Here is a 27899-nt window from a genome sequence, read left to right on the forward strand (position 1 = left end):
CACAGTGAACAATGGCAGAGATGGCGGTCGAGAGGGAGAGAAATATGATCTTGCTGGAGTTGGAGTTGTTGGATGTCAAAGAAAGTATCCTCATCCTGAAACGAATTATTCGCAACAGAAGAAGGACGGGGAGAAGGAGGAGATGGGATGTGCGCCCGTTGAACCAGTCGAGGCAGAATACGGGGGAATGTTCAGTGGTTGGTCGTCCTCTGCGAGACATTGATGAAGAAATGCTTTTCGGGTAACTATTGTTCTCTCCCTGCGTTCACATTAAAGCGTCAACAGTCTCCTGACGGCTGCATCGCTGCTTGGTGGATAAAGCTGGTGCTGTCGACGCTGCAGTGGGCGGGGCTAACGCTGCAGAACTGGAGGGAACTACGTTCACATGCAGTGGCCCGAAATGCCATACTGAAAAGTATATACTAAAAAGTAAACTTAAATTCGGCACACTTTTGAAAATTATCAGTAGTGTGCATTAATTAATTGCATACTCATTAGGGTGGAAGTATGGAATTTCGGACGCAGCCATGCAGTCAAAACTCGGGTTATTGCTAATATTCCGGTTACTGAAACATTCGTAATATTCAGTTTACATGCGTGAGCAAACAGGGTTATCCCTGTATACATGGTAATTAATCATTTTGGGATATCTCGATCCAACCAGCGACGCGGGGAGAACATCATGACGCAATTACCATCATTTCCGCTTTTTCTTCCTGTATCCAAATTCAAAACAAATGCTGCTTCGTGCACTTTTTTTTCGCTCACCTTTTTGTAAATCTTGCTATCCCGGTACTTTCTACCGTCTACAAATGCCAAAATGTTTATCTTTCATTACATTTATGAAGTGATTAGTCTCCTCCTCACTCCAAAAGTGTGGCGTGGTCTTGCATTTCTCCATGTTTATAAGAACTTCCTGGTCTAATGTATGGAGATATTGAGACAGCACTTCCTGTGTTAGTTATTGAGGATTATGGGTTATTAGATAAGAAATGTAACAACAAGTTTATAAGTGCTGTCTTTTAGTCGAGATCATTTAACAACTATCACAGAGGGTTATATTCTGACACTTCACAGTCTTTAAGTTTGTCTATACTAGAAAAAGCCCAGTCAAACTATATTAAATGGCCCATTCCCCCCAAAGTCAAGGAAACTCATTTTAAATTGATTAATATAATTTATCCAACCGCTGAATTCTTGGGACAAAGATTTACATTTGAAGTTGACCCCTGTGCTTTTTGCAATGAATCTGAAGAATCACTTGATCACATGTTTCTATTGTGTCCTGTCTCACAAATTTTTTGGCGTGAAATTAGAAATTGGCTATCTTTAAAAATGAATGACATTCCAAAATTAGAAATCGCTAACATTATTTTAAATGATCAATGCAAGCACATGTCCCTAAACTACTAAATAAATAAATAGTATGGAAAGCCATTTCCACCGGTACAATAAAAATAAAGAATGCAAAGTCATAAATATGACATTTCAGTTTAAAAGTTGAAGTTATTTGATAAAAAGTTATATTAAAATGTATAGTTTTGAGATAGACAAAATTATGGAATACAATGTTGGAATTATGAAATAAAAAGTTGTATTTATGAGGTAATTATGATCTTTTATCTCATAATTTTGATTTATCATGGGGATTGTTGTGCTTTTACCTTTTGGAAATGCTGCTTTCATGCATTGTATGGTATATTATTTCCTCCTGGACAACTTTTCAGGCTCACACATCTTTTCTTGCTTTTTTTTTCTTGTTTGCTCCTGCAGGAACTTTAGAATGTCGCCAGGTCGATTTGACGATCTGCTTCGTCGTGTGCAGCCGCTGATATCTCACCAGAGCACACACTCCATGCCTGTTGATGCTTCCCAGAGACTTGCAGTTACTTTGCAAATTTTAGCGTCTGGTGGCAGCCAACAGGCTGTTGCAGCGAGCTACAAGTTGTCCTCCAGCACTGTGTCTGGTGTACTGTCAGAGGTCTGCAAAGCTTTATGGACGGCCCTGCAGCCTGAATTTCTTCCATGCCCTTCAACTAGCCAGTGGGAAGCTATTGCTGCAGAATTTTGGCAATTGTGGAACTTCCCAAACTGTATAGGAAGTGTCGACGGGAAGCACATCAAAATCAAAGCACCGCGACGCTCCAAGACCGGCTACTTCAAGGGTTCTCGCTCCATTGTTATGATGGCAACATGTGATGCAAGGTATTGCTTTATTATTATTATTATTGAAAACAGCAAACAACTGAAGAGCCAGGGGTTACATTACATAAAAAAGTTGTATTGGGTGCAGATATTTACTGTTTCATTAGCCTTTAGATGAGTGAAATTATTAAGTAACTTAAAATAATGCTCAATTTCTTTCTGATAGGTATCGCTTCACCATGTTGGACATGGGCGGATATGGAAGGGAAAGTGACGGGGGCATTTTCAAGGAGAGCAAATTTGGTTCGATGCTGCTCGACCATGAGCTCAATCTGCCCGCACCAGCGAAACTCCCTGGAACACAAGTCCAAATCCCCCATGTGATTGTTGGTGATGCTGCCTTCCCCCTGCACAGCAATCTCATGTGCCCCTTCCCAGGTATGGCAGAGACATAATTTCAAACTTAGTTGTCTCTGTAAAGGCCACTTACTTTTCTTTGTACTTCACATGATTGTGACACAACAATGTTCTATTTATTGATACTCTACTGTGTACTTCCCTACGCAGGGGCAAATCTGAGCATGGAGAAGCAGAACTTCAATTACCGTCTTTCCAGAGCCAGGCGGGTCATTGAAAACAGCTTTGGAATCATGATGGCAAGGTGGAGGATTCTTGGACGGCATGTTGAGTTCCTGCCAGAAAAGACTGTGGATGTTGTAAAGGCATGTGTTGTCCTGCACAACTACCTGGCCTACACTGACGATCTGAACACACCAGAGACCAAATACATACCACCAAGCTTTGCGGACTATGATTCAGGTGGATTAGTGGAGCCTGGGGAGTGGCGAAGCCTGGTAGCAGGGGACTCAAATCTGATGGGGCCCATAGATCCCTCACATATGTCAAAGAACCGTTCCAACACAGCTGCCCAGGCTGTCCGCAACCATTTGACTGCCTTCTTTCTGTCACCGCAGGGAAGTGTGGAATGAATCTGCATGTCTTGAATCATTAATCCATCCATTGAACCAGACATCCCCCTCTGTCCACCTTCTTCACCCCTTTTTACGAAGATGGTACCATGTCAGTACCAAAGTATCCTGGGTCTGTTTTGGATACAACCTGAACAAATCCAGAACAATTTCTCCAGGAAGAAGAAAAATAGACAAACAACCAACCAAACAAAAAACCCTGCAAAATTTATAACAACGTGCTCGATTTAAAGCAGCAACAGCAAGAACAAAATACAAAAATAACATAATCAACAAAACAAAAAGGAAAAAAAATATTGCACACGATTCCTTAAAAAAAAAGAAAACAAGTTTATTTTATTTGATTATCCAATTTATAGTTTGATGAAACGTTATATCACAACAAGATTATAGTTTTTCAGCACAAAGCCTGATACAAAATGGTTAACTTTGTCAGCTAAGCAGCTTTCTTTTTAAATGCAGCTTTGTTGTATTTACAGTCCATCTCCTTCTTCGTATTTCTAGGCCCCACTTCTTCACACAGACTTCCTGTCATCCAGATAAATGCCACTAAATGGATCCATTCCTCTTTTCCTCTTGGTCTTCTAGTTCACATTTTCGTAAATCAAATCGTTTGCTTTGCCAGAGTTTGGCAAGTTAGCGCTGGTCAGCCCTGATCCTTAGCAGCTTGTTTCATTTCACTGCAGTTGGCATAAATGTCATCCATTGTTGTCTAGAATTAAAGCAAACATTTTAAGGTGTTCATTTTTGTGCAGGTAAATTTAATTAGATTCCTTAGTATTAAAATTAACATATAGGAGGTTAAACTCAATTTAAAGTACCTCTTTGTCATCTTTAAAAAGTGGACCAGAAGCAGTGTTTGTTTCAGCTTTACTCAGAAATACAAAATACAAAATAACATATTACATGTAAAAGAAACTCATGTATTGTTCCATTGAGTGAGGCCACAGAAGAGGCAAGTTCTTGGGGGGGAAAAAAATCACAAATGAAAAATAACTAGACTGGTCAACCAACAGAAAGTGGGTCACATTAACCGATTGGTAACCAAGAGGCTTGAAAAATGTTAAGCAACTGAAGTAAAACATCAGACAAAAGATAAAGTATGAAATTCCTGAGAGTCATGTGTGCTTATGTGGTCAGAAAAAGGTTAGAGGAAAATTTGAGAAGATGAAAGAAGGATTATATCATAAGGAGGATGTTACCAGTATTACTGCTGCTGATTGATACTCAAATTTACTATGACAATTTTCCTTTTTTGTACATCTTCTATTATTTTCTAACTTACAAATGTTATTAACGTGTGTTGCTTTTGGAGAAAATATAGAATGTTCCACAGTCTTATTACGGTGTCATGGTCTTTATCTCTTTTTCTTCTTTTATATCTTTATTTTATCTTTATTATATGTTATTTCTTTTTAGTACTTGTAGGTCACTTTAACAGGTTAGTTCAAAGAGTTTGACAGAGAAACCAATTGTAGCTCTCTTTAGGCAAGACAGACACAGGTCATTCTTTAAAACAAGCGTTTATTGCTGGGGCTACATACTACATAAATAACAATTGTACAGCATGAAACAAAACAACACTTGGCATACATGTACAAAAGACGCACATGTATAGCAAACTTATAACACGTATATTATCTACGTATAACAAAATACCTCGTTGGCTGCTTGTCCTGAAAAGAGGTTCCTTTTAAGTCTTTAGAAAGTCCTTTAACATCTGCTTTAGCTTCAGAGGTCCACAGTTATTACTTGTAGCGAAGTCCAGTGAGAGACATCCGCTCCGTTGTGCCACCCGTGTCCCTTGTGTGTAAACCAAAGCCAACCAACCAGCCGCAAGCCACCACAGAGAGTGAGTGGTCAAGCGAAAGAGAGGGAGCAGCACGTCGCAGCGTCACTGAGGACAAACAGTTTGCCTAAGAGAGTTGGACTGTTCTTAAAATAAATATTTTATTGAGGAACAAAACTGTGTATTTTGTATTTTTTTTTGTATTTGTTAATATGAAAAAACATGATTAATCGATAATTGATCGTTAATTTCCCTGATCGTCGAAGGAAATTTCATCGAATGCCCATCCCTATCCCTGACTTCAGTTCTACACACAAAGTGTACCTCTCTTAAACTCAGCTGATAGTTGCATGGCAGGTGTTATTTGTCGTACTACGATTCTGTGTCTGGTTCCTATTGCATCAATGAAGTCGCTTGCTGGATTCGAGCAGCCAACAATGCTCCAGCCGAGATCAGTTCTGTACGCATAGGGATAATTTTCTTCACCTTGCAGGACTTCCTTTGGAAGAAGGGCTTGTTGACAGTTATAACCAATCAGCAGACCTACTTCACAATTCAGTAGTGGTGGAATCTTGTCAACTAATTGTTTGAGATGAGGCCATTTCAGAGCCGTTTCTTTAGTTGGAATGTGCAACCTGTTTGCCGGAATCAACTCTCTTGTGAAAGTTGATGGCAATGGAATCCTTTTCTCTGAGTTGTATCCTCTCACTTCTAGGTTTGTCAACTTCTGACAGGGTATGACTGTTGACCTTGCAGACATTGGCCGGGTTTCCCAGATCCGACCTCTCTTAAGGACTTAAGAGAGGTTCAAAGAAGGTTTCACTTAAGAGAGAACCCTAAGATACGGGTGTTTCCCAGATGACTTCTTAACACCGTCCTTTAGTTTCGCTCTTTCAGACGCTCTTTGGAGCAGCTGTCCGGTTCTGAAACCAAATCAATCGATGCCAGGCAAATCGATCACCGATCACTATCAGCGCATTTTCACACGCAGCACTGCTACCTAACGCACTAATTCCCTGCTGCCTGTGCGTTATAATGAAAAATTAAGATGATAAATATAATTCAATGACCCTTTTTCATCCAAACGGTGCGTTACTCCGTTATTTCTGGCTACAGTGAGGCTTTTTTTCCCCACACACAGAGACCGGGAGGAAACGTGGTGGACGTGTGTGTGCGTTCAAAAACATGAGCCAAGAGAAAGCGAGTTTCGCAAATCGCAACATGGAATTACAGCAATCCCTGGTTTTTCGCAGGGGTTATGTTCCAAAAAGAACCCGTGATAAGTGAAATTCTTTTTACAATTATAGAGTGCTTCTAATTGCGGAGATCAGCCCCGCCTCGCACGTATTCCACTGCTCTTCTTCTGAGACGCTGCATCCCGACTCTGTAGCGTCTTTTTATCCTAAACCCCGCGGTGCAGGTGGGTTTTTTCAAGAGAAGAAAATAGTTATGGGTCGTTGTCTTCGCTCTTTTTTCTTCTGGGCAAAAAGATTCTTTAATATAAACCAACACCATTGATTATATTTGAGACTGTAATGAACGATTCATCAAAGGCTCCTGTTCTTTAGCTGCTGCTTCCCTGTCATCACACATGTAGGTGCTCGGGCTCGGGCTCGGGCAGGCGGATCGGTGTCCCGGCTGCCTGGACAGCCCGGTCCGACAGCACGTCCAGAGGACTGAAGTGCTGAGTCTGACGCACGAATGCGTTCATAAAAACAGTTCTGCTTCGCGCACGGTGACGCGGTTGATTTTCAGCGAGAACATGCTGTATAGCAGCCAAATTATCAAATAAATGATATTCATGATGATCGTTTTATTTGTGCGTAATGCATAAAGCATATACAGGAACACACTTGTTATTCCTTATTTTTCTTTTTTTTCCCCCTTTGCTGTCACCAATAAATGCTAAACAATATAAATCTAAAGTATAAAATAGATCACAATTTGTGCGGGGTGCATTGTTTTAATATCTCATTGCTTGGTGTGATATTGATTTGCCTGACGCGGCTGGATCTGTGAGTCTTTGTTCACTAAGATGGTTGTAAAGACTGGGTCAGCAGCATCTTTCATTTTCTTCTTAATGAAAGAGATTCTTAAGCTAAGAGCAACTCTGGGAAACGCGATTTTCTTTCACAGGCTCCTTAAGAAGGTTTGAAAGAAGTCTTTCACTGTTAAGAACTACTTAACTGATCTGGGAAACCCGGCCATTGTGGATAGCCGCAAACTGACTATCTCTTTGTTTGTGTTGAGGTCTTGGGCCACTTCATCTAGGATAAATGTTGTATCGCTCTTCGAGTCTAACAGCGCATAGACAAGGATTTCTTGATGTGGCTGCCTTGTGGAGGAGACCCAGACTGGAATGATTGAGGATGTCTCCGTGCCAGAGTTTTCTTGTATGACTATGTTGGTAGTTGACCTTTGTCTCTAAAGGCCTTCCCAATTATGAATGGGTCTCCAAAACGTTTTTCCAACAGGTTGGTAGACGATTGGCTCTTATGGCTTCTGCTAGCACGTTGACCAAATCCGAGCTGCACTTGAGGCATGGGTGCTGAAGTTGATGGAGCTTGAGTAGTCATCAATAGGTGGCACTATAATATAAGGGTAAAACATGGTTAAAATTAATTTTCACACATTTAACAATTATATATTTAAAATATATTTACACAAATGTGTGTATCATGCTCTTAAACTACCTATTGCACTCTTATTTTAGTATTAACAACTTCCATTTCTGTGAAAAAAAAAATATTTGCTAAGAACTACATTTCCCTAAAGTCATGCTATACAGCTTTATGCTAATCAGCGCCATATTTGTAGTCACATTAGTTTGGGTTAAACCCACAGTAACCCTAACCCTAACATATAAAAACATTAAAAAAACACATATCAATTGAATATATATATTATGTAGTGCATCTGAATTAGTAACTACATTTTATAGAAATGATATATGTTAAGGAATCTTAAATATGTTTGTTTATTTAGGATACTGTGGCAGGATGAAGCTCGACTCCAGAGGTTGGTAAACAGGACTTTATTCCAGACAACAGAATCACAACTGACAGCTGACAACTGACACAGAACACGCGTTGCTAAGCAACCATAAAAAGCCCCGTGACCACGCCCCCTTCCATACAGTCATGATGGGTGCGAGATCTATAATTGTGTCCGCCACCAGGGCAGCTGACAGTCCTGCCGGGGCCCGGGACAAAATAATCTAAGATGGGCCCCCCTGCGCACAGATCTCTCCTTCTCTCCTCTCCCTCTGCTCTTCAGGTTTTTATACAAGCTAATGGACATTAACATTAGAGATAGCCAGTTAGGTTAAGTTACAAGGTTGGTAAACGTTGGCTGCACTGTTTCTTACCTTGCTCTACGCTAGGGTTGCCAACATCCAGATTTGCAAATGAGGGACACCTCCCGGCCGCTGGCAACTCAGAAAAATTTTGGGGTTTTTGGGGGTCAAAAACGCATAAATAACAGCATTTTGGCACAATGCCTATAACAGACTATACAAACACATTAGGCTACTGTATTACACTAAATACACTTACAGTAACAAGATTGTAATAACAACTCATGATCAGTTTGATCAGTTTTGTATTTGAGGTGTGAGACACTTATAGTTCAAGTATGTATTTATTTTTAGCACAATGTGCAAAATAAGAAGATGACAATTGCTGTCTCATTTTTTTGTGTTTTAACAGTTTAAAACAATGTAAACAGTGTAACAGCAATAATCAATTAAATCGTAGGCCCACTAGTGCAACCATGTTGTGCAAACAGTTTTAGGTTATTGCCTGGCCTACTTATTTGAAACTTACTAACTTTACAGTAACTTAACATTTCTTTTTTTTCCAACAAAAAAAGTGCAAAATCAGAATTGCAAAATCTTCTGAACAACAAATCAACAAGGTGCAATATATAACACTGAAGCAAATACACACACACACACACACACACACACACACACACACACACACACACACACACACACACACACACACACACACACACACACACACACAACAGCACCGCGGACAGTGTCTGCCTTCTCCCAATCTCTGTCTCTCCTTAAGACTTAAGTGTCCATCATTGGGAAGCAGGGGTGTCTGTGACAGATTGGTCCTGACCAAGGACGGATTATCGTGACCACGGGCCCTGGACACAAACTCGCTATGGGCCCCTACCTACAATAATATCCTACGTGCACGGTGCATGCCCTCCCCAATCACTCAGTTTGGTCTCACAATGGCGCAGAGAATCCACAATCACACTGTGTGATTGTGGATGGCGGAGTGGCGGAGTGTGGGTCTCAGTCCAGAGGGGGCGGAGCATTCTCCATGGGCCCTTATGATAGTCATTTTAACGTTCAACAACATCTCATCCTACCCATCAAACAACATTTATTCTCACTTTTATTGAGCCAAGCCTATAGCATATGCTGCAGAAAGCAGAGTAAAGTCACAAACTTGTTCAGAAGAACACACACACACACACACACCCACACACACACACACACACACACACACACACACACACACACACACACACACACACACACACACACACACACACACACACAGGCCTGACAGCTGTCAATCACATGGAGCTGAATACTCAGATAGTCACGGACTGACTCAGTTCCATCTTTGATACAGCTTAAATACAAAGAAAAGAACATCACACAATCTATATAGATAGATATAGACACAGCGGTCTATAACATCATTTCTGTGCTCTAGAACAGAGAATAGACTCGGCGGTCTACAACAACACAAAGCTCATTCAAATAGGCAGGTGGTCAAGGAGGCTACCACAACATTCTGGTAAATAAATTATTTATGAAGGTTCCACTGACTCACCAATGGTAGTTGACTCTTCCATAAAACTTTGTACATGCTTAGTCCTCTTTTAAAGTTTAGCGCTCATCTCCTAAATGGCCGCAAATTTGCCGAGTCGGCAAATTGGCTAACTGTTTAAGGCTGATTTATGGTTCCGCGTTTCACCAACGCCGCGCCTACGGCGTAGGATACGCGGCGATGCGCACGTACGGTGCGCGTCGCCGCGTACCCTATGCCGTAGGCTTCGCCGTACCCTACGGCGGAGGCTCTGCGTCGATTTAACGGCTCACAGCCCTGATGCGTTCAGGACAGTTGTAAAGTAAGAATTAGTCTACACTGACCGCACAATGCACATTTTATCGTAATTATAGCCTACAATTTACGATTATATATGAACGTATCACACAAAACGGGGCCCTATGAGCTTTTAAATTTATTTTAATTTACACATTAAAAAAAAAAAAAAATGTTTGAAAGCCGAGGGCCCCCATTGGCTCCAGGGCCCTGGGCACATGCCCACTTTGCCCATGCGGTAATCCGTCTATGGTCCTGACTGATTGAGAAGAAAGAAATGAGCGCTCCTGCAGCAGCGCTCATTTTTCCGTGCGAGACTAGATGTAAATATTGGCACGCGTTTCACTTCCTCACAAACCAACGCAGCACACCCACACCGCGCGCATGCCCATACACACACACACAGAGACTGAATCACACGCACATTAGCACGTGAGCACTGCATACTGAGCGGTCCTAGTGCCGTTAGGATTCAGCTGGCCAGACAGGCAGGCAGACAGACACACAATGCGTGGCGCACAAAGAGAAAACATATATGCATCCTCCCTTTAACCGTGCGGCCGCTGCGGCGGGACAAAGAGCGTCCCGTGCGGGATGCGCTCATTTTGGCTCAAATGCGTGATGTCCCGCCTAAATCGGGACGGTTGGCAACCCTACTCTACGCTGACTTTATTAATTCCAGCTTCACTGTCACCACCTTTTTAAAATATTTTTGTAGAGAATCTATGAGGCCTCTATTTTCTTCTTCTCTTCTTCTCTTTTCTCTTCTTTTCTGAGCACCGGACTTGTGCTGACCGGACATTTTGACCATTCTAATGGTTGAATTAAATGATAACGTCAAATTTTGATCAGCCGCCAAACCTTTGTGTTGGGGGTTCTTGACCACAAGGACAATTAGGAAGAAAACAAATAACAAGCTTTTATGTAACTCAAATACTACATATTTTTTCCACAAATAGGCATATTTTGAAACATTTTGAAAAATGATTCCATAATTTAATGAGAATTAAAAAAAAATATATATATATTATTTTTTTTTTTTCCTTCAGCTCTGGGCCCCCCCCTACCCTGGGCCCGGGACAACAGACCCGTTTGTCCCCCCCTATCGGCCGCCGTGTCCGCCACAATACTTTATTTAACGTCCTGTAACTGACTGATGTATTCACAGTGATCCAATATAAGTTGTAAATGTACCTGTGTAAGCTTTATTTTAATATTTACCGTTCAAAAGAACGACATATTTAAACGTTTACTTCCACGTCCACGTCGGGGCACTCGTCACGTGATCAGGATCTCCACTCGTCACTCTATGACGTAGAGGGGACGCCCAGGGAATTCCCTGTGGTTGACGAAATGGGAGAATTCAATTCAATTCAATTTTATTTATATAGTGTCTAATACAACAAAAGTTGTCTCTAGACGCTTTCCAGAGACCCATACCCAGAACATGACCCCCGAGCAGTTATTACATAAACAATGGCAGGTAAAAACTCCCCTAGTGGGAAAAAAACCTTAAGCCAAACAGTGGAAAGGAAAAACTCCCCTTTAGAAGGGAAGAAACCTTGAGCAGGACCAGGCTCATAAGAGGGGACCCTCCTGCCGAGGGCCAGACTGGTGGGTCAGGGACGGCAGCAGCACAGCAGGCAGGTGGAAGCAGCAACGGGATGACCAGGGGTGGGGACTGCAGGCCAGCACGCAGCTCCTGAAGCTCAGGCCCAATCAGCAAGTCCCAGGTTGGGGTGCAGGGTCGGGGAAAGTTTGAGAAGGGGCAGGGCCAGGGAGAGGAGTCTTGACGGACAAACCTCTCCCCCGCCTGCCCGGGCCGTTACCCTGCCCCTCACTCCCACGCTGCAGGTTCCGGTGTCCGGCAAAGGATGCTGCAACATGGACAAAAGAGAGAAAAGGGAGGGGAAGGGCCAGCACAAGAAACTACAGGAACGACTCTGGCACAATAGAGTTTACACTACCTAGAGATTTACCAACACCAGCTAGAGGTTTACTAAACACTAGCTATAGGCTTTACTAAACAGAAAGGTTTTAAGTTTAGTTTTAAAGGTGGAGGTGGTGTCAGCCTCCTTAACCCAGATTGGAAGTTGGTTCCATAGTAGTGGTGCCTGATAGCAGAACGCCCGCCCTCCAAATCTACATTTGGATACTCTAGGAACTATGAGTAAACCTGCACTCCGAGAATGGAGAGCTCTGCCAGGAACATAAGGCACTATCAGGTCTTGCAAATAATGCAGAGCTAAGCCGTTTTGGGCTTTATACGCAAGTAATAAAATTTTAAATTGGATTCTGAATTTTACGGGAGCCAATGGAGCAACGCTAACACTGGAGAGACGTGGTCTCTCCTGCTAATTCCTGTCAGTACTCGTGCTGCTGCATTTTGGATCAGCAGGAGCCTATTCAGCAAATTACTTGGACATCCTGCTAACAACACATTACAGTAATCTAGTCTAGAAGATACAAACGCATGAACTAGTTTTTCTGCATCACTCTGCGAGAGGATTTTCCTAATCTTTGCAATATTACGGAGATGGAAAAATGCTATTTTACAAACCTGATTAACATATGGTTTAAACGACAAATCCTGATCGAAAACAACACCAAGGTTTCTCACAGTTGCACTGGAAGCCATCGCAACACCATCTAATCCCTTCCTAAGATGCTCTGGACCAAGAATGATAACCTCTGTTTTATCTGAATTTAGAAGCAGGAAATTTCTGGACATCCAGCCCTTGATGTCCCTAAGACATGCCTGAAGTTTAACTAACGGTTCTGTTTCATCCGGCTTCATAGACAAGTAGAGCTGCGTATCATCAGCATAACAATGAAAGTGTATGCCGTGATTCTGGATTATACTTCCCAATAGTTGCATGTATAAACTGAACAAGATTGGCCCTAGCACTGAACCCTGCGGAACACCATAACAGACCCTTTACTGTTCTGAAGAAACTTCATGTACATGAACAAACTGGAACCTGTCAGATAGATATGATTTAAACCAACGTAGAGCTGTCCCTTTAATCTCAACAACATGCTCTAACCTGTGCAGTAAAATGCCATGATCTATAGTGTCAAAAGCAGCACTAAGGTCCAGTAGAACCAGTATGGATACTAATCCCTTATCTGAGGCCATAAGAAGGTCATTCGTGACTCGAACCTGTGCGGTCTCTGTGCTATGATGCATTCTGAACCCTGACTGAAAGACTTCAAACAGATAATTTCTATACAAATAGTCACATAGCTGGCTTGAAACTGCCTTTTCCAGAATTTTAGATACAAATGGAAGGTTGGAAACTGGTCTATAATTAGCTAAGGTGTCTGGGTCAAGAGAAGGTTTTTTAAGTAAAGGTTTAATTACTGCGACTTTGAAAACCTGTGGTACATATCCTAAACTTAGGGATAGGTTAATTTGGTCCAGTATTGTCGTACCAATAAGAGAAAAAATATGTTTGAATAGTCGAGTCGGGATGGGGTCTAACATACATGTGGTTGACTTAGCTCTATTGTAGAGTGAGGTCAGCTCAGGGAGGTCTACAGGATCAAAACAGTCTAGAGTCAAGTCAGAGCCTAGGAGAATGGTTAAAACAATGCATTTAAATATCGCCTGTATCCACTCCCTGGTTCAAGAGCCATTAAAATTATATTTTGAGTTTTTGACGACGCTCTGGTTAAGGTCTGGTCAGGTTAAAGCACCACTTATGATTGATTAGAAGTAGGAAACTGTTGTGGCTCGTGCTAAAAATGATAATTTCACATCTGATCTGCCACCCCCGTCGTCATGGCGACAGCAAACAACATGGTTAAATACTTGAATTTACGTTAAATACTAGAAAACACGGTTAAATACTCCCCGTCAAAACACCATTAAAACATCAATAAAACACTGTTAAAACAGCGTTAAAAACATGCTTTTACAAACTGACAGTAACAAACAGTAACTTGCGTGTCAAAAACTCATAACTTAGCCACTACGATAAAGAATAATATATACATAATAATAATGTAATAATCCGTGTATATATCACGACAACGGATCCCATTGACTTCGCATAGTACAATATCCGTGGTGCTCATGTCACACAGGGTGTGAGGTTCTTTGGATACCAGCAATTGATTTGTTTCCACTGTTAAGAAACGACAACCGTCCAAGTATAGTTTAAATAATTTATTAAAACCATTAAAACACCAGAGTAAAATGCTTAAAAGAACACAATAGAAATGCTAAAAAGGGGCTTAAAGTCCTTTTTTTTTAATAAAAAGGATAAAATAGTCCAAGGCACAGGAGGCAGTCCAAGTAGTCAATATTCAAAAAGGTAATTGTTCAAGAAAGAAAGGGGAAAAGGGGGGCGGGTCCTGTATCCGTCGGCTCCCAGCTCCGGCCCTGCAGAAACGCCCGGGCTCCTTCCCTCGAGCAGCTGCTTTACTTATCGTTTGTAGGCGTAGGCGTTTGTGAGATCAGGTTGCATGAATTATTTACCATGAAAATAGAATATTTTACAAAGGCACGTCAACTGGACATACACTGTGCGATATTTTAAATCGTTTGATTCAGCCCCATCTCACACTGCACGACTAGATCGCTGAGTTCAAAGGTTTGCAGCCCACGATTTATGGTCTCACACTGTACTGCTGCTCTGATGCGACCCGTCTGCTCACACTATATGTTCATGATCCTCACGTCGGACTTCTGTGTCCTGGAACTGCAAAGTGTCTCCCCCGAAGTGGGAGACACTAAAGATGCTCAAACGCGCTGCCTTAAGCCTGAATTATGGTTCTGCGTTAAATCAACAGCGTAACCTTACGGTGCGGGTCACCGCCGTACCCTACGCCGTAGGCTCTGCGTTGGTGTAACGCAGTGGTCCTCGAGAGCCGCTGTCCTACATGTTTTTGATGTTTGCCTGCATCAACACACCTGATTCTAATTAGTGGTCATCACCAATCTTTCCTCCAGGTCTGCACAGTTCTGTTGGTGACACAGTCATCTGTATCAGGGTTTACTGGAGCAGGGAAACATCAAAAACATGCAGGACAGCGGCTCTCGAGGACCAGGAGTGAGGACCACTGGTGTAACGCGTAACCATAAATCAGCCTTTAGCAATTTGTGCCATTCTGTGTGGCAAAAAAGACAAAAAATGAAACAAGATTAGACGTCGTGATTGGACAAGGAATTGGCTGGGCAGACGTGGGAAATGCAGTCTTTTTTCTGCTATTAAAACATGATTTGTAATGTGAATTTGCAACACTTTAAACTACAAATAATAGTTTTTGACGTGACATCAGAGATTGTGCATGCTCTCTGCGAAAGGATGAGTCTTCAATGAGATGAGATTAAAGTTTAATTTTGAATTGAATAATTGTGTTTTTTGTGAAAGGGAAATTGAAACATTGCAACATCTTTTCTTTCATTGTGAATCAGTGCAATATTTCTGGAGTGAGATGCAGAGCTGGCTACAATCCAAGGACATTGAGCTACATTTAACAGTGAAGACAGTTATATTTGGTGTTTTTGCTGAAGACAAAAAATTTGGACTTTGTCCTTAATAATTTGGTGTTATTGGGAAAATCTTTCATTCACAAATGTAGATATTTTAAGACCAAACCGTGTTTGACCCATTGGAGAAATTAGCTAAATCTCTTGAGTAAGTCCTTGAGTCTTGTTAAAGAAAGAAAGCCCTTAAACTATTTTCTTTAATGGAAAGAGATTAGAGCTGGGTATCGATTCAAATGTCAAGAATCGATTCGATTCCAATTCTTAAGATTCCGAATCGATTATCACCATTTGATTCGATCCGATCCGATTCGATATTGATTTGGGTTAGTGTTGCCTGGATTGTATGACTGTAAAATAACTATTGAAATAATAATTTCACAATAATTATTGTGAAATAACCAAGAAATAAATAACTCAAATAGGCATTTCAATATCCATTTAAAGTGCAAAAAAAGAAAGAAATTGCAACAGCTCAAGCAGTAAACAAATAATTTTAGCTCGTCTGATTTATTCTGTCACCAGACACACTTTTTGACATTTCATGACAAACCGTGTCCGATAACAGAGAACCCAAACAAGCTATAGTAAATATAGATAATATGAACTTCATTGAACTAATATAACATTTAGAAATTTAAGCTGAAATGTCCAGCATTTTCTCTAAAGAAAAGTTAATTTAGTTCAGGAGTTTTCAAAACTACTGGGACTACTGGGATTAAAGTTCACCAGGCAAAAATGTAATGATGAAAAAAAATAAAATAAAAAATAAAATTGTAATCAAAAAAACAAAACAAAAAATCGATCTTTAGACATACAAATCGATTTTTAGGAATTAATATGAAAATCGATTTAGAATCAGAAAATCGATTTTTTCAACACAGGCCTAAAAGAGATGATTTACAGTTTTTCTCAGTCGCTTTGGTGCTATTCTCAGATCAGAATGAAAGTTCTCATAACTATTAGTTCAACCTCCACAACATGTAGTCCTTTGTCCACATCATAGTAGCAGTTTCTCCTTCCTCTGAACAAATTGCAAATGCTTTTGGACATGTATCAGTTGCTCTCATACAATTCTCTGCTGTTTTACAACATTATCATTTGTTTATGTCATGTCAGTCAAAATGAACTATACTTATGGACGCTGAATAGTCATTTCCTAAAAAACTAATAGTCCTCATTTCATTGCTTTAGTCATTACATACAAAATTGTTGAACAAGTTATCAAATTGTGTCAAGCTAATTTACTGTAATACCTTTCTTTATCATTTTTTCCTGGAAATCTCTCTAAATTGAACAATTGCTCTCAGGTGAACTTCAGTTTTCACTCATGAGGAGGTGTGTGAAGCATTTAGTTGCAACCACTGACATCCCAGGCCAACGCGGAGGAAATATCACAATGTGTGCAGCCATCTCGGAGAATGGAGTCCTCACCCATATCCCACGCATTGGTCCATATAATACACAACACCTGCTCCCTTTTTTAGACTCTCTTTACAGGGATATAATCCCCGAGAATGAGAGGGGTGGAGGCCAACAGAGCAATTATGTGGTTGTATGGGATAATGTCCGTTTTCACCTTTCACCTCTGGTCAGGCAGTGGTTTGCTGCACATGATGACAGGATGCTGGTCGAGTATCTCCCTCCCTACTCCCCATTCCTTAATCCGATTGAGGAGTTTTTTTCTGCTTGGAGGTGGAAGGTTTATGACCGGCGTCCACATACACAAATGGCCCTGCTAGCAGCCATGGATGCAGCATGTGACGACATCACAGCAGATTCATGCAGAGGGTGGATTCGCCACTCCAGAAGATACTTTCCTCGTTGCATTGCAAGGGATGATATCCGTTGTGATGTAGATGAAAATATGTGGCCAGACAGACAGGAACGTCTGGATGTGCCAGAATGATTTACTGTACCTATGTTCAGTTAGAATATGTACTGCTATAGTGTATTGTTCACATTTGTGCACAGCTTTACCAAAAAGGTGTTTCTTATGTTTGTTCTACAGTAAATTAGTGACTGTAGTGTATTTTTCTTTTGCACAATGCTGTAGAATTGCAAAGAGCATACAGTAAAAATGTGAAACATACATATTCAGTGTCTTGTACTCAGTTACTCCCCTAACTACAGCAATGTGTAACTTTACTGTAGTTTTCAAATGGCTGTACAAGTAGTGTATAGTTCTGCCTTGAGCATTTTCAGGTAGTGTCACCAAGTCCTGACCTTTTTTTTTACATTAGAAAACTCTTAGAGAATATAGTGTCCTAATGAAAACATGACAAAGCCATTTGACTATCATGCTCATAAACGATGGTGACAGGACTTCTCATTTTGACGACACTGACAGTTTCATTGACATGAGTACTTGCTTTTGAGGGATAGACAATCCATTTTGAGCAAGTGACGCGCTTTTGCAGGTCATCCACTAGGTTTTGCAGTTTGTGATAATTGTTCTGAGAAATGCACTAAGTGTTGTGCAAATGTTAAGAGGGATCTGAGAATAGCACCAAAGCGACTGAGAAAAACTGTAATATGAGATGGCCCTTGTGAGTTTTTTTTTATTTTATGTTGTACGATAATTCGATTCTCAGTGTATACTTTGTAATACTGATGTTGCTCAATCCAAGGCAAAAGGTTGTAATTCTGATATGACGTTTATGTGCCTTGTTTGTTGTTTCAATAAAAAAAACAAAAAAAAACTCTCGGTGAAATGTCACTCCATTTCGCCGCGGTGCAGTACCGCCCCAGGCCGCCAGGGCGTTCTTTTCCTGAATGGTTGCCCGTCGTCTCTGGTTGATTCTTTGTTTAGCTTCCGGCTTTTCCGGTCACAGTGAACAATGGCGTTCGAGAGAGAGGAGAGAATCTTGCTGGAGATGCAGTTGTTGAATGTTGAAGAAAGTATCCTTATCCTGAATCGAGTTCTTCGCAACAGAAGAAGGGTCTGGAGACGGAGGAGATGGAATGTGCGCCCAACGAACCAATCGAGGCAGAATACGGGCGAATTTTCAGTGCTTGTTCGACCTTTGCGAGACATTGATGAAGAAATGCTTTTCGGGTAACTATTGTTCTCCCCCTGCATTCACATTAAAGCGTCAACAGTCTCCTGACGGCTGCATCGCTGCTTGGTGGATAAAGCTGGTGCTGTCAACGCTGCAGTGGGCGGGGCTAACGCTGCAGAACTGGAGGAACTACGTTCACATGCAGTCAAAACTCGGGTTATTGATAATATTCCGTTTACGTGTGTGAGCAAACAGGGTTATCCCTGTGTACATGGTAATTAATCATTTATCTGGATCAAAACAGCGACGCGCGGAGAACATCATGACGCAATTACCGTCATTTCCGCTTCTTCTTCCTGTATCCAAATTCAAAATTTTCATATCTTTCATTACATTTATGAAGTCATGAAGGGAGCAAATTGTCATAAATATGACATTTCGGTTTAAAGTTTAAGTTATGTGATAAAAAGTTATATTAAAATGTATAGTTTAGAGATAGACAAAATTATGGGATACAATGAATCAGAAATCAGAATCAGAAAGGGGGTTTATTGCCAAGTTTGTTAGATAACACACACAAGGAATTTGTTGTGGTGATTGGTGCAATACAGTAAAAATAAAAATAAAAATATAAAAGCAAACAAGTATATGGAGATAAAATAAGAGATAGAATAAAGTAAAATGTATAAACAGAAATAAACAGAAATGTACAATATGAGGATAAAAAAGTGCCGGATATGAATCTTTACAAAAAGTGACGTAGGATGACAGATGACAAATAAAATGTATAAACAGAAATGAACAATATAGACAGAAATGTACAATATGGGGTTTTTAAAGTGTTGGATGTGAGTCTGTACAAATGTTACGGGAATATTTACGTTAATGTAACGTGGAGTGGGATGGGGGGGCAGTCCGTAGTAGTCGGGGGGCAGGGGGGATCGGGGCCTTGTTGACTGATTATAATTCCATAAATGTTGGAATTATGAAATAAAAAGGCGTATTTATGAGGTAATTATGACCTTTTATCTCATAATTTTGATTTATCATGGGGATTGTTGTGCTTTTACCTTTTGGAAATGCTGCTTTCATGCATTGTATTTAGTGATGCACCGAAATTAAAATTTGTGGCCGAAACCGAAAATAATAATAAACACTTGGCCGAATACCGAACAATACCGAACATGGTTCTTTGCAGTTTTTCATTTATTTTGCCAATTTTTTCACCATTGCATAAATCAAATAAATTTGATTTAGGCATGCTTTTCAAAGAAAAAAATATTTTACAAAATTAAAAGGTAGAAAATATTTATTTAACATAAAAAACTGAACATTTTTTAATTTCCCCGCGTTATGTTGTTTTTGTTCCACCTCCTGGTGAATGTTAGGTAAAATTCTTATGTGGTTACTTTTTGGTTGGCCAACGATTTACAACGCCGTTATTAATTGTTCGTTTTTTTCCCCACTTATTCCACCGAACACCGAAAGTGTTTTTTTGCCATCTTCGGCCGAACGATTTTGGTTACCGAACAAGCGGTGCATCACTAATTGTATTGTATATTATTTTCTCCTGGACAACTTTTCAGACTCACATCTTTTCTTGCTTTTTTTTCTTGTTTGCTCCTGCAGGAACTTTAGAATGTCGCCAAGTCGATTTGACGATCTGCTTAGTCGTGTGCAGCCGCTGATATCTCACCAGAGCACACACTCCATGCCTGTTGATGCTGCCCAAAGACTTGCAGTTACGTTGCAAATTTTAGCGTCTGGTGGCAGCCAACAGTCTGTTGCAGCGAGCTACAAGTTGTCCTCCAGCACTGCGTCTGGTATACTGTCAGAGGTCTGCAAAGCTTTATGGACGGTCCTGCAGCCTGAATTTCTTCCATGCCCTTCAACTAGCCAGTGGGAAGGTATTGCTGCAGAGTTTTGGCAGTTGTGGAACTTCCCGAACTGTATAGGAAGCGTCGACGGGAAGCACATCAAAATCAAGGCACCGCGACGCTCCAAGAGTGGCTACTTCAAGGGTTCTCGCTCCATAGTTATGATGGCAACATGTGATGCAAGGTATTGCTTTATTATTATTATTGAAAACAGCAAACAACCGAAGACCCAGGGGTTGCATTACATAAAAAAGTTGTATTGGGTGCAGATATTTATGGAGGATTTTTTGTGCCAAAATTAAATAAATAAATACATCATTAATTAATTAAATTGGGAATGAAATATATCATTAATTAATTAAATGTGTCATTAATTAATTAAAATTAGAATGAAATACGTCATTAATTAATTAAAATATAATTCATTTTAAGTAAAAATATATATTTATTATTTCAGCATTTAATTAATTAATGACGCATTTAATTAATGATTTCGTGTTGTGTGTGAATCATGAAATGTAAAACTGCATTTAATTAATTAATGACACATTTTAATTAATGATTTCGTGTTGCTGAATCATGAAATGTAAATGTAAAACTGTCAGTTTCACTCGTCAAACTCAGTGGGCGGATTCCAAACACCTCATTGGTTCCCCTGCACATCAAGTCAAGGCAAATCGAATCCACATAATGGATTGTTGCAGGGCTTGTGGACACATTCCGATAAACTAGGTGGCATTATTCACCTCTACGTTGGTTTGGACACTCTACTCCAAAATTTTTACTCTACTCCAAAATTTTTACTCTACTCCAAAATTTTATTGGCAAACACTGAAACCTCGGTCCTCTAACCTCAAATGTTGAAACAGCAAGGTGTACAAAATGTCAAAATCCCGCCCAGAGCTCCTGAGAGAAGCAGCGAGTTTAATTGAAGAAGCTCTGAGCAGAACTCCTCCGGCTCCAGCGGCTCCGTCACAGCAGATACTGCTGCTGCATCAGGCAACTCTCTACAACACGCAACTCACAGCTGTCATGTTTAGAAAGGCTTCCTCTCCAGTTTCAGACCAAAGCAGTGGATTCCACTAGATTTGCGTTAGCTCCGCCCACTGAGTTTGACGAGTGAAACTGACAGTTTTACATTTACATTTCATGATTCAGCAACACGAAATCATTAATTAAATGTGTCATTAATTAATTAAGTGCAGTTTTACATTTCATGATTCACACGCAACACGAAATCATTAATTAAATGTGTCATTAATTAATTAAATGCTGAAATAATAAATATATATTTTTACTTAAAATTAATTGTATTTTAATTAATTAATGACATTTCATTCTAATTTTAATTAATTAATGACACATTTAATTAATTAATGATATATTTAATTCCCAATTTAATTAATTAATTATGTATTTATTTATTTAATTTTGGCACAAAAAATCCTCCATAGATATTTAGTGTTTCATTAGCCTTTAGATAAGTGAAATTATTAAGTAACTTAAAATAATGCTCAATTTCTTTCTGATAGGTATCGCTTCACCATGTTGGACATGGGCGAATATGGAAGGGAAAGTGACGGGGGCATTTTCAAGGAGAGCAAATTTGGTTCGATGCTGCTCGACCATGAGCTCAATCTGCCCGCACCAGCGAAACTCCCTGGAACACAAGTCCAAATCCCCCATGTGATTGTTGGTGATGCTGCCTTCCCCCTGCACAGCAATCTCATGTCCCCCTTCCCAGGTATGGCAGAGACATAATTTCAAACTTAGTTGTCTCTCTAATGGCCACTTACTTTTCTTTGTACTTCACATGATTGTGACGCAACAATGTTCCATTTGTTAATACTCTACTGTGTACTTCCCTACGCAGGGGCAAATCTGAGCATGGAGAAGCAGAACTTCAATTACCGTCTTTCCAGAGCCAGGCGGGTCATTGAAAACAGCTTTGGAATCATGATGGCAAGGTGGAGGATTCTTGGACGGCATGTTGAGTTCCTGCCAGAGAAGACCGTGGATGTTGTAAAGGCATGTGTTGTCCTGCACAACTACCTGGCCTACACTGACGATCTGAACACACCAGAGACCAAATACATACCACCAAGCTTTGCGGACTATGATTCAGGTGGATTAGTGGAGCCTGGGGAGTGGCGAAGCCTGGTAGCAGGGGACTCAAATCTGATGGGGCCCATAGATCCCTCACATATGTCAAAGAACCGTTCCAACACAGCTGCCCAGGCTGTCCGCAACCATTTGACTGCCTTCTTTCTGTCACCGCAGGGAAGTGTGGAATGAAACTGCATGTCTTGAATCATTAATCCATCCATTGAACCAGACATCCCCCTCTGTCCACCTTCTTCACCCCTTTTTACGAAGATGGTACAATGTCAGTACCAAAGTATCCTGGGTCTGTTTTGGATACAACCTGAACAAATCCAGAACAATTTCTCCAGGAAGAAGAAAAATAGACCAACATACAAAAAACCCTGCAAAATTTATAACAATGTGCTCAATTTAAAGCAGCAACAGCAAGAACAAAATACAAAAATAACATAATCAACAAAACAAAAAGGAAAAAAAATATTGGGCACGATTCCTTAAAAAAAAAGAAAACAAGTTTATTTTATTTGATTATCCAATTCATATTTTGATGAAACGTTATATCACAACAAGATTATAGTTTTTCAGCACAAAGCCTGATATAAAATGGTTAACTATGTCAGCTAAGCAGCTTTCTTTTTAAATGCAACTTTGTTGTATTTACAGTCCATCTCCTTCGTATTTCTAGGCCCCACTTCTTCACACAGACTTCCCGTCATCCAGATAAATGCCACTAAATGGATCCATTCCTCTTTTCCTCTTGGTCTTCTAGTTCACATTTTCGTAAATCAAATCGTTTGCTTTGCCAGAGTTTGGCAAGTTAGCGCTGTTCAGCCCAGATCCTTAGCAGCTTGTTTCATTTCACTGCAGTTGACATAAATGTCATCCATTGTTGTCTAGAATTAAAGCAAACATTTGAATGGGTTAATTTTTGTCCAGGTAAATTTAATTAGATTCCTGAGTATTAAAATTAACGTATAGGAGGTAAAACTCAATTTAAAGTACCTCCTTGTCATCTTCTTTAAAAAGTTGACCAGAAGCAGCAGTGTTGGTTTCAGCTTTACTCAGAGCCCTGAAAAATACAAAAGAACATATTAAATGTAAAAGAAACTCATGTATTGGTCCATTGAGTAAGGCCACAGAAGAGGCAAGTTCTTGGGGAAAAAAAAATCACAAATGAAAAATAACTAGACTGGTCAACCAACAGAAAGTGGGTCACATTAACTGATTGACCAAGAGGCTTGAAAAATGTTAAGCAACTGAAGTAAAACATCAGACAAAAGATAAAGTATGAAAGTCCTTAGAGTCATGTGTGCTTATGTGGTCAGAAAAAGGTTGGAGGGAAATTTGAGAAGATGAAAGAAGGATTATATCATAAGGAGGATGTTACCAGTATTACTGCTGCTGATTGATACTCAAATTTACTATCAGAAAATTTTCCTTTTTTCTACATCTTCTATTATTTTCAAAATTAAAAATGTTAACGTGTGTTGCTTTTGGAGAAAATATAGAATGTTCCACAGTCTTCTTACGGTGTTATGGTCTTAATCTCTTTTTCTTTTATTTTGAGTCTTCTTATGTTAAACCTGTGTTTTTCTACTTGCTGCCCTTTGATTTTGTACTCCTGTTAAGTTGGTATGCTTAACTTCCTGTTTTATTTTGAAACAGTTTTTCTTACAATTGCAATATCTTTTTTGACTTCCAGACAATGTGAAGAGGAAGGCTATATTTTTATTTTGTAAAGGGCAAAAAGCCCACTGTACTTTTTTACAAGAAACTCATTCAGGCGACACTGATGCCACCTTCTGGTCCAACCAGTGGGGTGAAAAAATCCTGTTTAGCCACGGCTCTAGTCGTTCAGGTGGTGTAGCCATATGTTTCAATAGATGCCCTGGAAAAGTCATGACTTTCAGAGGTGATGAAGATGGTCATTGGCTTGCAGCTGTGTTAAATGTTGAAGGAACTTTGTCATTGTGATAAATGTTTATGGATACAATAATAGTAACCTAAACAAATTGTTGTTATTGAAAGTGGCAGATGTTATTTCTGATTATAAGGAAGTTTCTCATTCTGAGTTTATTTTAATTTGAGGAGACCTACATTTGACACCTGATGAATGGCAGGATAGATGCCCCTCTAAATACAATGCTAACCATTATAATAAGATTTTCTTTGATTTTATTGACTCCAATAATTTAATAGATATTTGGAGGGATAGGAATCCAGCAGTTTGACAATTTTCATGGGTTAAGCCAAATGCCAGCTGTAAATCTAGAATAGATTTATGGTTAGCTACTTCCAAAATTGTGAGGTATGTATCAAATGTGGCTATTTCTAGCACTCCCTTAACAGATCATTGTGTAATACATCTTGTATTGGATCCAGAAAGTAGGACTTAATTTTAAAAAGATTATTGGAAGTTTAATGCAGAGCTGTTAAAAGATGAGGCATATGTTAAATCTATTAAAGATTTATTACAGAAGATTAAGAAAGATAGGAGTATAGTTAGTTGTAGTAATAGATGGGAATTTTTCAAATTTAAAGTGAAAGAGTTTTCTATAAATTTTAGCCAATCTAAATGTAGACAACAAAGAGAATATGAGGTCCAATTGGTGCAGGATATAAGTGTTTGTTGTAACAAGACATTCATCTCTGATCTTGATAAAAGTAATTTTATTAGGTTACAGGAGAAACCTGATAATCTATATCTTAAAAAAGCACAAGGTGCATATATTAGAGCTTGTGTTAAATGGATAGAAGAAGGGGAAAAGAACACAGCTTATTTCAATGGACTAGAAAAAAGGAGACGAGAGAGAAAGGCAATTAACAGGTTAATGATTAATGATGTTGAATGTACAGATCATAAAATGATATCTGAGGAAATCTACAGATTTTATTCAAAACTTTATTCATCAGAATATTCTGTTGATGATTCGACGGCCTTTCTAGAAAGTGTTAAAAGTAATATCCCCAAGATAGATTTAGCGTTTAGAGAGATTTGTGACTCTGAGATCCATATGACAGAATTAACCAGTGCGGTTAAGAAAATAGTCGTTGGAAAAGCTCCAGGACAAGATGGTCTGACCTCAAATTTTTATAAATTCTTTTGGAAGGATATAAAAAGGGATTTTGTTTGATGCTATAAATTACATTATAAGGAATAGGACTTTAACCCCTACAAATTAAGCAGGGATTAATACATTTTATACCCAAACAAGGTAAAGACAAAAGATATATTGACAATCTACGCCCTATTACCCTACTGAACACTGATTAAAAACTGCTTACACATGTGATTGCTGACAGATTAAGGGGCGGTATGATCTTTGGTATGACACAGATTATAAGTGACACCCAGTCTGGTTTCCGGACAGATCCATACATAACAATATAAGATTGGTATTAGATTTATTAGATTATAGGGATTTAATTGAAGATGATGGGGTTATTTTGTTTTTTGACTTTTACAAAGCCTTCGACATGGTTGAGCATCCTTTCATTATACAAACACTGGAATATTTTGGATTTGGGGAAAAGTTCATCAGGATAATTGAAATGTTATATATTGATATTAATAGTTAGATTTCTTTGCCGTTTGGAACATCAAGGCGTTTTGAAGTTAAACGAGGTATTCGTCAAGGCTGTCCATGCTCACCGTTATTTATTATTGTGGCTGAATTATTAGCAAACCTTATAAAAAACAGTCTAAACATTCAGCCACTAAATGTGATGGGAAGTTTATTGGTTATCAGTCAGCTAGCGGATGACACCACTTTGTTCTTAAAGGACACTGCACAGATTCCGGCAGTACTGAATGAGGTATCTCTGTTTTCGAAAGCCTCTGGTTTACATTTGAATATGAAGAAGTGTGAGTTATTGGCTATTCATGATCACCCTCTGATTAATGTGTATAATATCCCAGTAAAGACTGAAGTTAAGTATTTAGGGATCATAGTCACAAAAAATAAAACTGTCAGAGAAACTTCTAATATAGTAAATAACATACAGCATTGTAGGACTATTCTTAATAGTTGGCTCCAAAGAGACTTGCTTACTAAAATGGAGAGTCTATCTAGGCTTATATATCCAGCCTATTCATTGGATATACCTGACAATTTAATCAAGAGAATTAATCAATCAAAATAATTTCTACTTTATTTGGAAAAATAAGCATCATTATTTAAGGAGAGGTGACATTGTGAAATCTATTGAAGAAGGGGGTCTAAATGCTATTGACTTTGATCCAATGAATGGTACCATCAAATTAAAATGGTTACAAAGTTTTGTTAAACAATGTGAAAGGTTTTTTTTTTAAAGGCTTTTGGTTTGATTTTCCGTCGAAAATCTTCAGGAATTTTGGAGGCATTTAATTAAGATGAGAACCAGTTACCTCTCCTTTCCACTTCCACCTAAGGCTAAATAAGTTAAAATAATGAATGTGGTCTATTCATGTAATGATTTTTTACTTAAAAGGTTTAATTTATATTTGAATATTTGTACTTTTTGTAACGCAGACATTGAAACCTTAGAGCATCTTTTTTTCTCTCGTAGCCTAACTAGGACCTTTTGGGATGCTTTCCAATACTGGATAACCTATAATGATCAAACCATTCCTATTCTTACATTTGAAAGCATTACATTTGGTTTATAAGTGAAGGACAAAAAAATAGACTTTGGAATCAATAATTTAATTATATTGGCTACATTTTTTATTCATAAATGTCGCTTTTTGAAAATTAATCCAATCTTTATTGCATATCTAAACAAAATAATTCAGTACAAAAAATATTTAAAATCTTGCGTGATTCAAAAAGCCCAGCATCTTCATAAGTATCTTTGTACCCTAATTCCTGACTGATCACTTGCGTTTTTTATTTTTTATTTTATTCTTTTATTTTATTGTTTATTCCTTTTCTTTCTTTTTCACTCTCTATCTTCTTTGTTTTGTTTTATCGTTTTGTCGCTGTAATTGGTCGCTCAGTATTCTTTGATGCAAATGTTCTTCTGGAATGCATAAGGTGCCTTGTTTTTTTGTAAAATAAATCTTTTAAAAAAAAAATCTTTTTTGATGTCCTTCCTTGGTCACATCCTGATTACCCCCACCTTTTTCTAATTAGTCCCTGAGTATTTTTATGTGTGTGTATATATATCAATTATAGGCTATATCCATGTGAAGACGAAACGCTTATAATTTCAAAAATGTTCTTCCTAAAGAGGGAGGCGTGCCATTAAATACAGTATGTGCATCCACATGAATTTACTCAATAGCAGGGCTCTCAAGTATTCCATGACATGCAAGTGAAGTGAGTCAAACTATTTATTTTAAAATAACCTTGTAGTGTATCGAACCACTCACCTACCTTGT

General features: G+C 39.2%; 2 protein-coding genes across 2 annotated transcripts; both read left to right on the top strand.

The window, feature by feature from the left end:
* LOC133437644 (putative nuclease HARBI1) lies at nt 1-4475 on the top strand. Its single transcript, XM_061717319.1, has 4 exons — nt 1-241; nt 1774-2205; nt 2372-2583; nt 2713-4475. Exons 1-4 carry the CDS (start codon nt 12-14, stop codon nt 3132-3134), a joined length of 1296 nt encoding a protein of 431 aa, XP_061573303.1. The 5' UTR covers nt 1-11; the 3' UTR covers nt 3135-4475.
* A 13908-nt stretch (nt 4476-18383) lies between these two features.
* LOC133437661 (putative nuclease HARBI1) lies at nt 18384-27538 on the top strand. The gene is made up of 4 exons (XM_061717320.1): nt 18384-18613; nt 20187-20618; nt 21967-22178; nt 22308-27538. The coding sequence occupies exons 1-4, from the start codon at nt 18396-18398 to the stop codon at nt 22727-22729; spliced, it is 1284 nt and encodes a 427-aa protein (XP_061573304.1). The 5' UTR covers nt 18384-18395; the 3' UTR covers nt 22730-27538.
* Nucleotides 27539-27899: the final 361 nt, after the last annotated feature.

Source organism: Cololabis saira, chromosome 3 (assembly GCF_033807715.1).
Source record: "Cololabis saira isolate AMF1-May2022 chromosome 3, fColSai1.1, whole genome shotgun sequence".
Classification (NCBI taxonomy): Eukaryota; Metazoa; Chordata; class Actinopteri; order Beloniformes; family Belonidae; genus Cololabis; species Cololabis saira.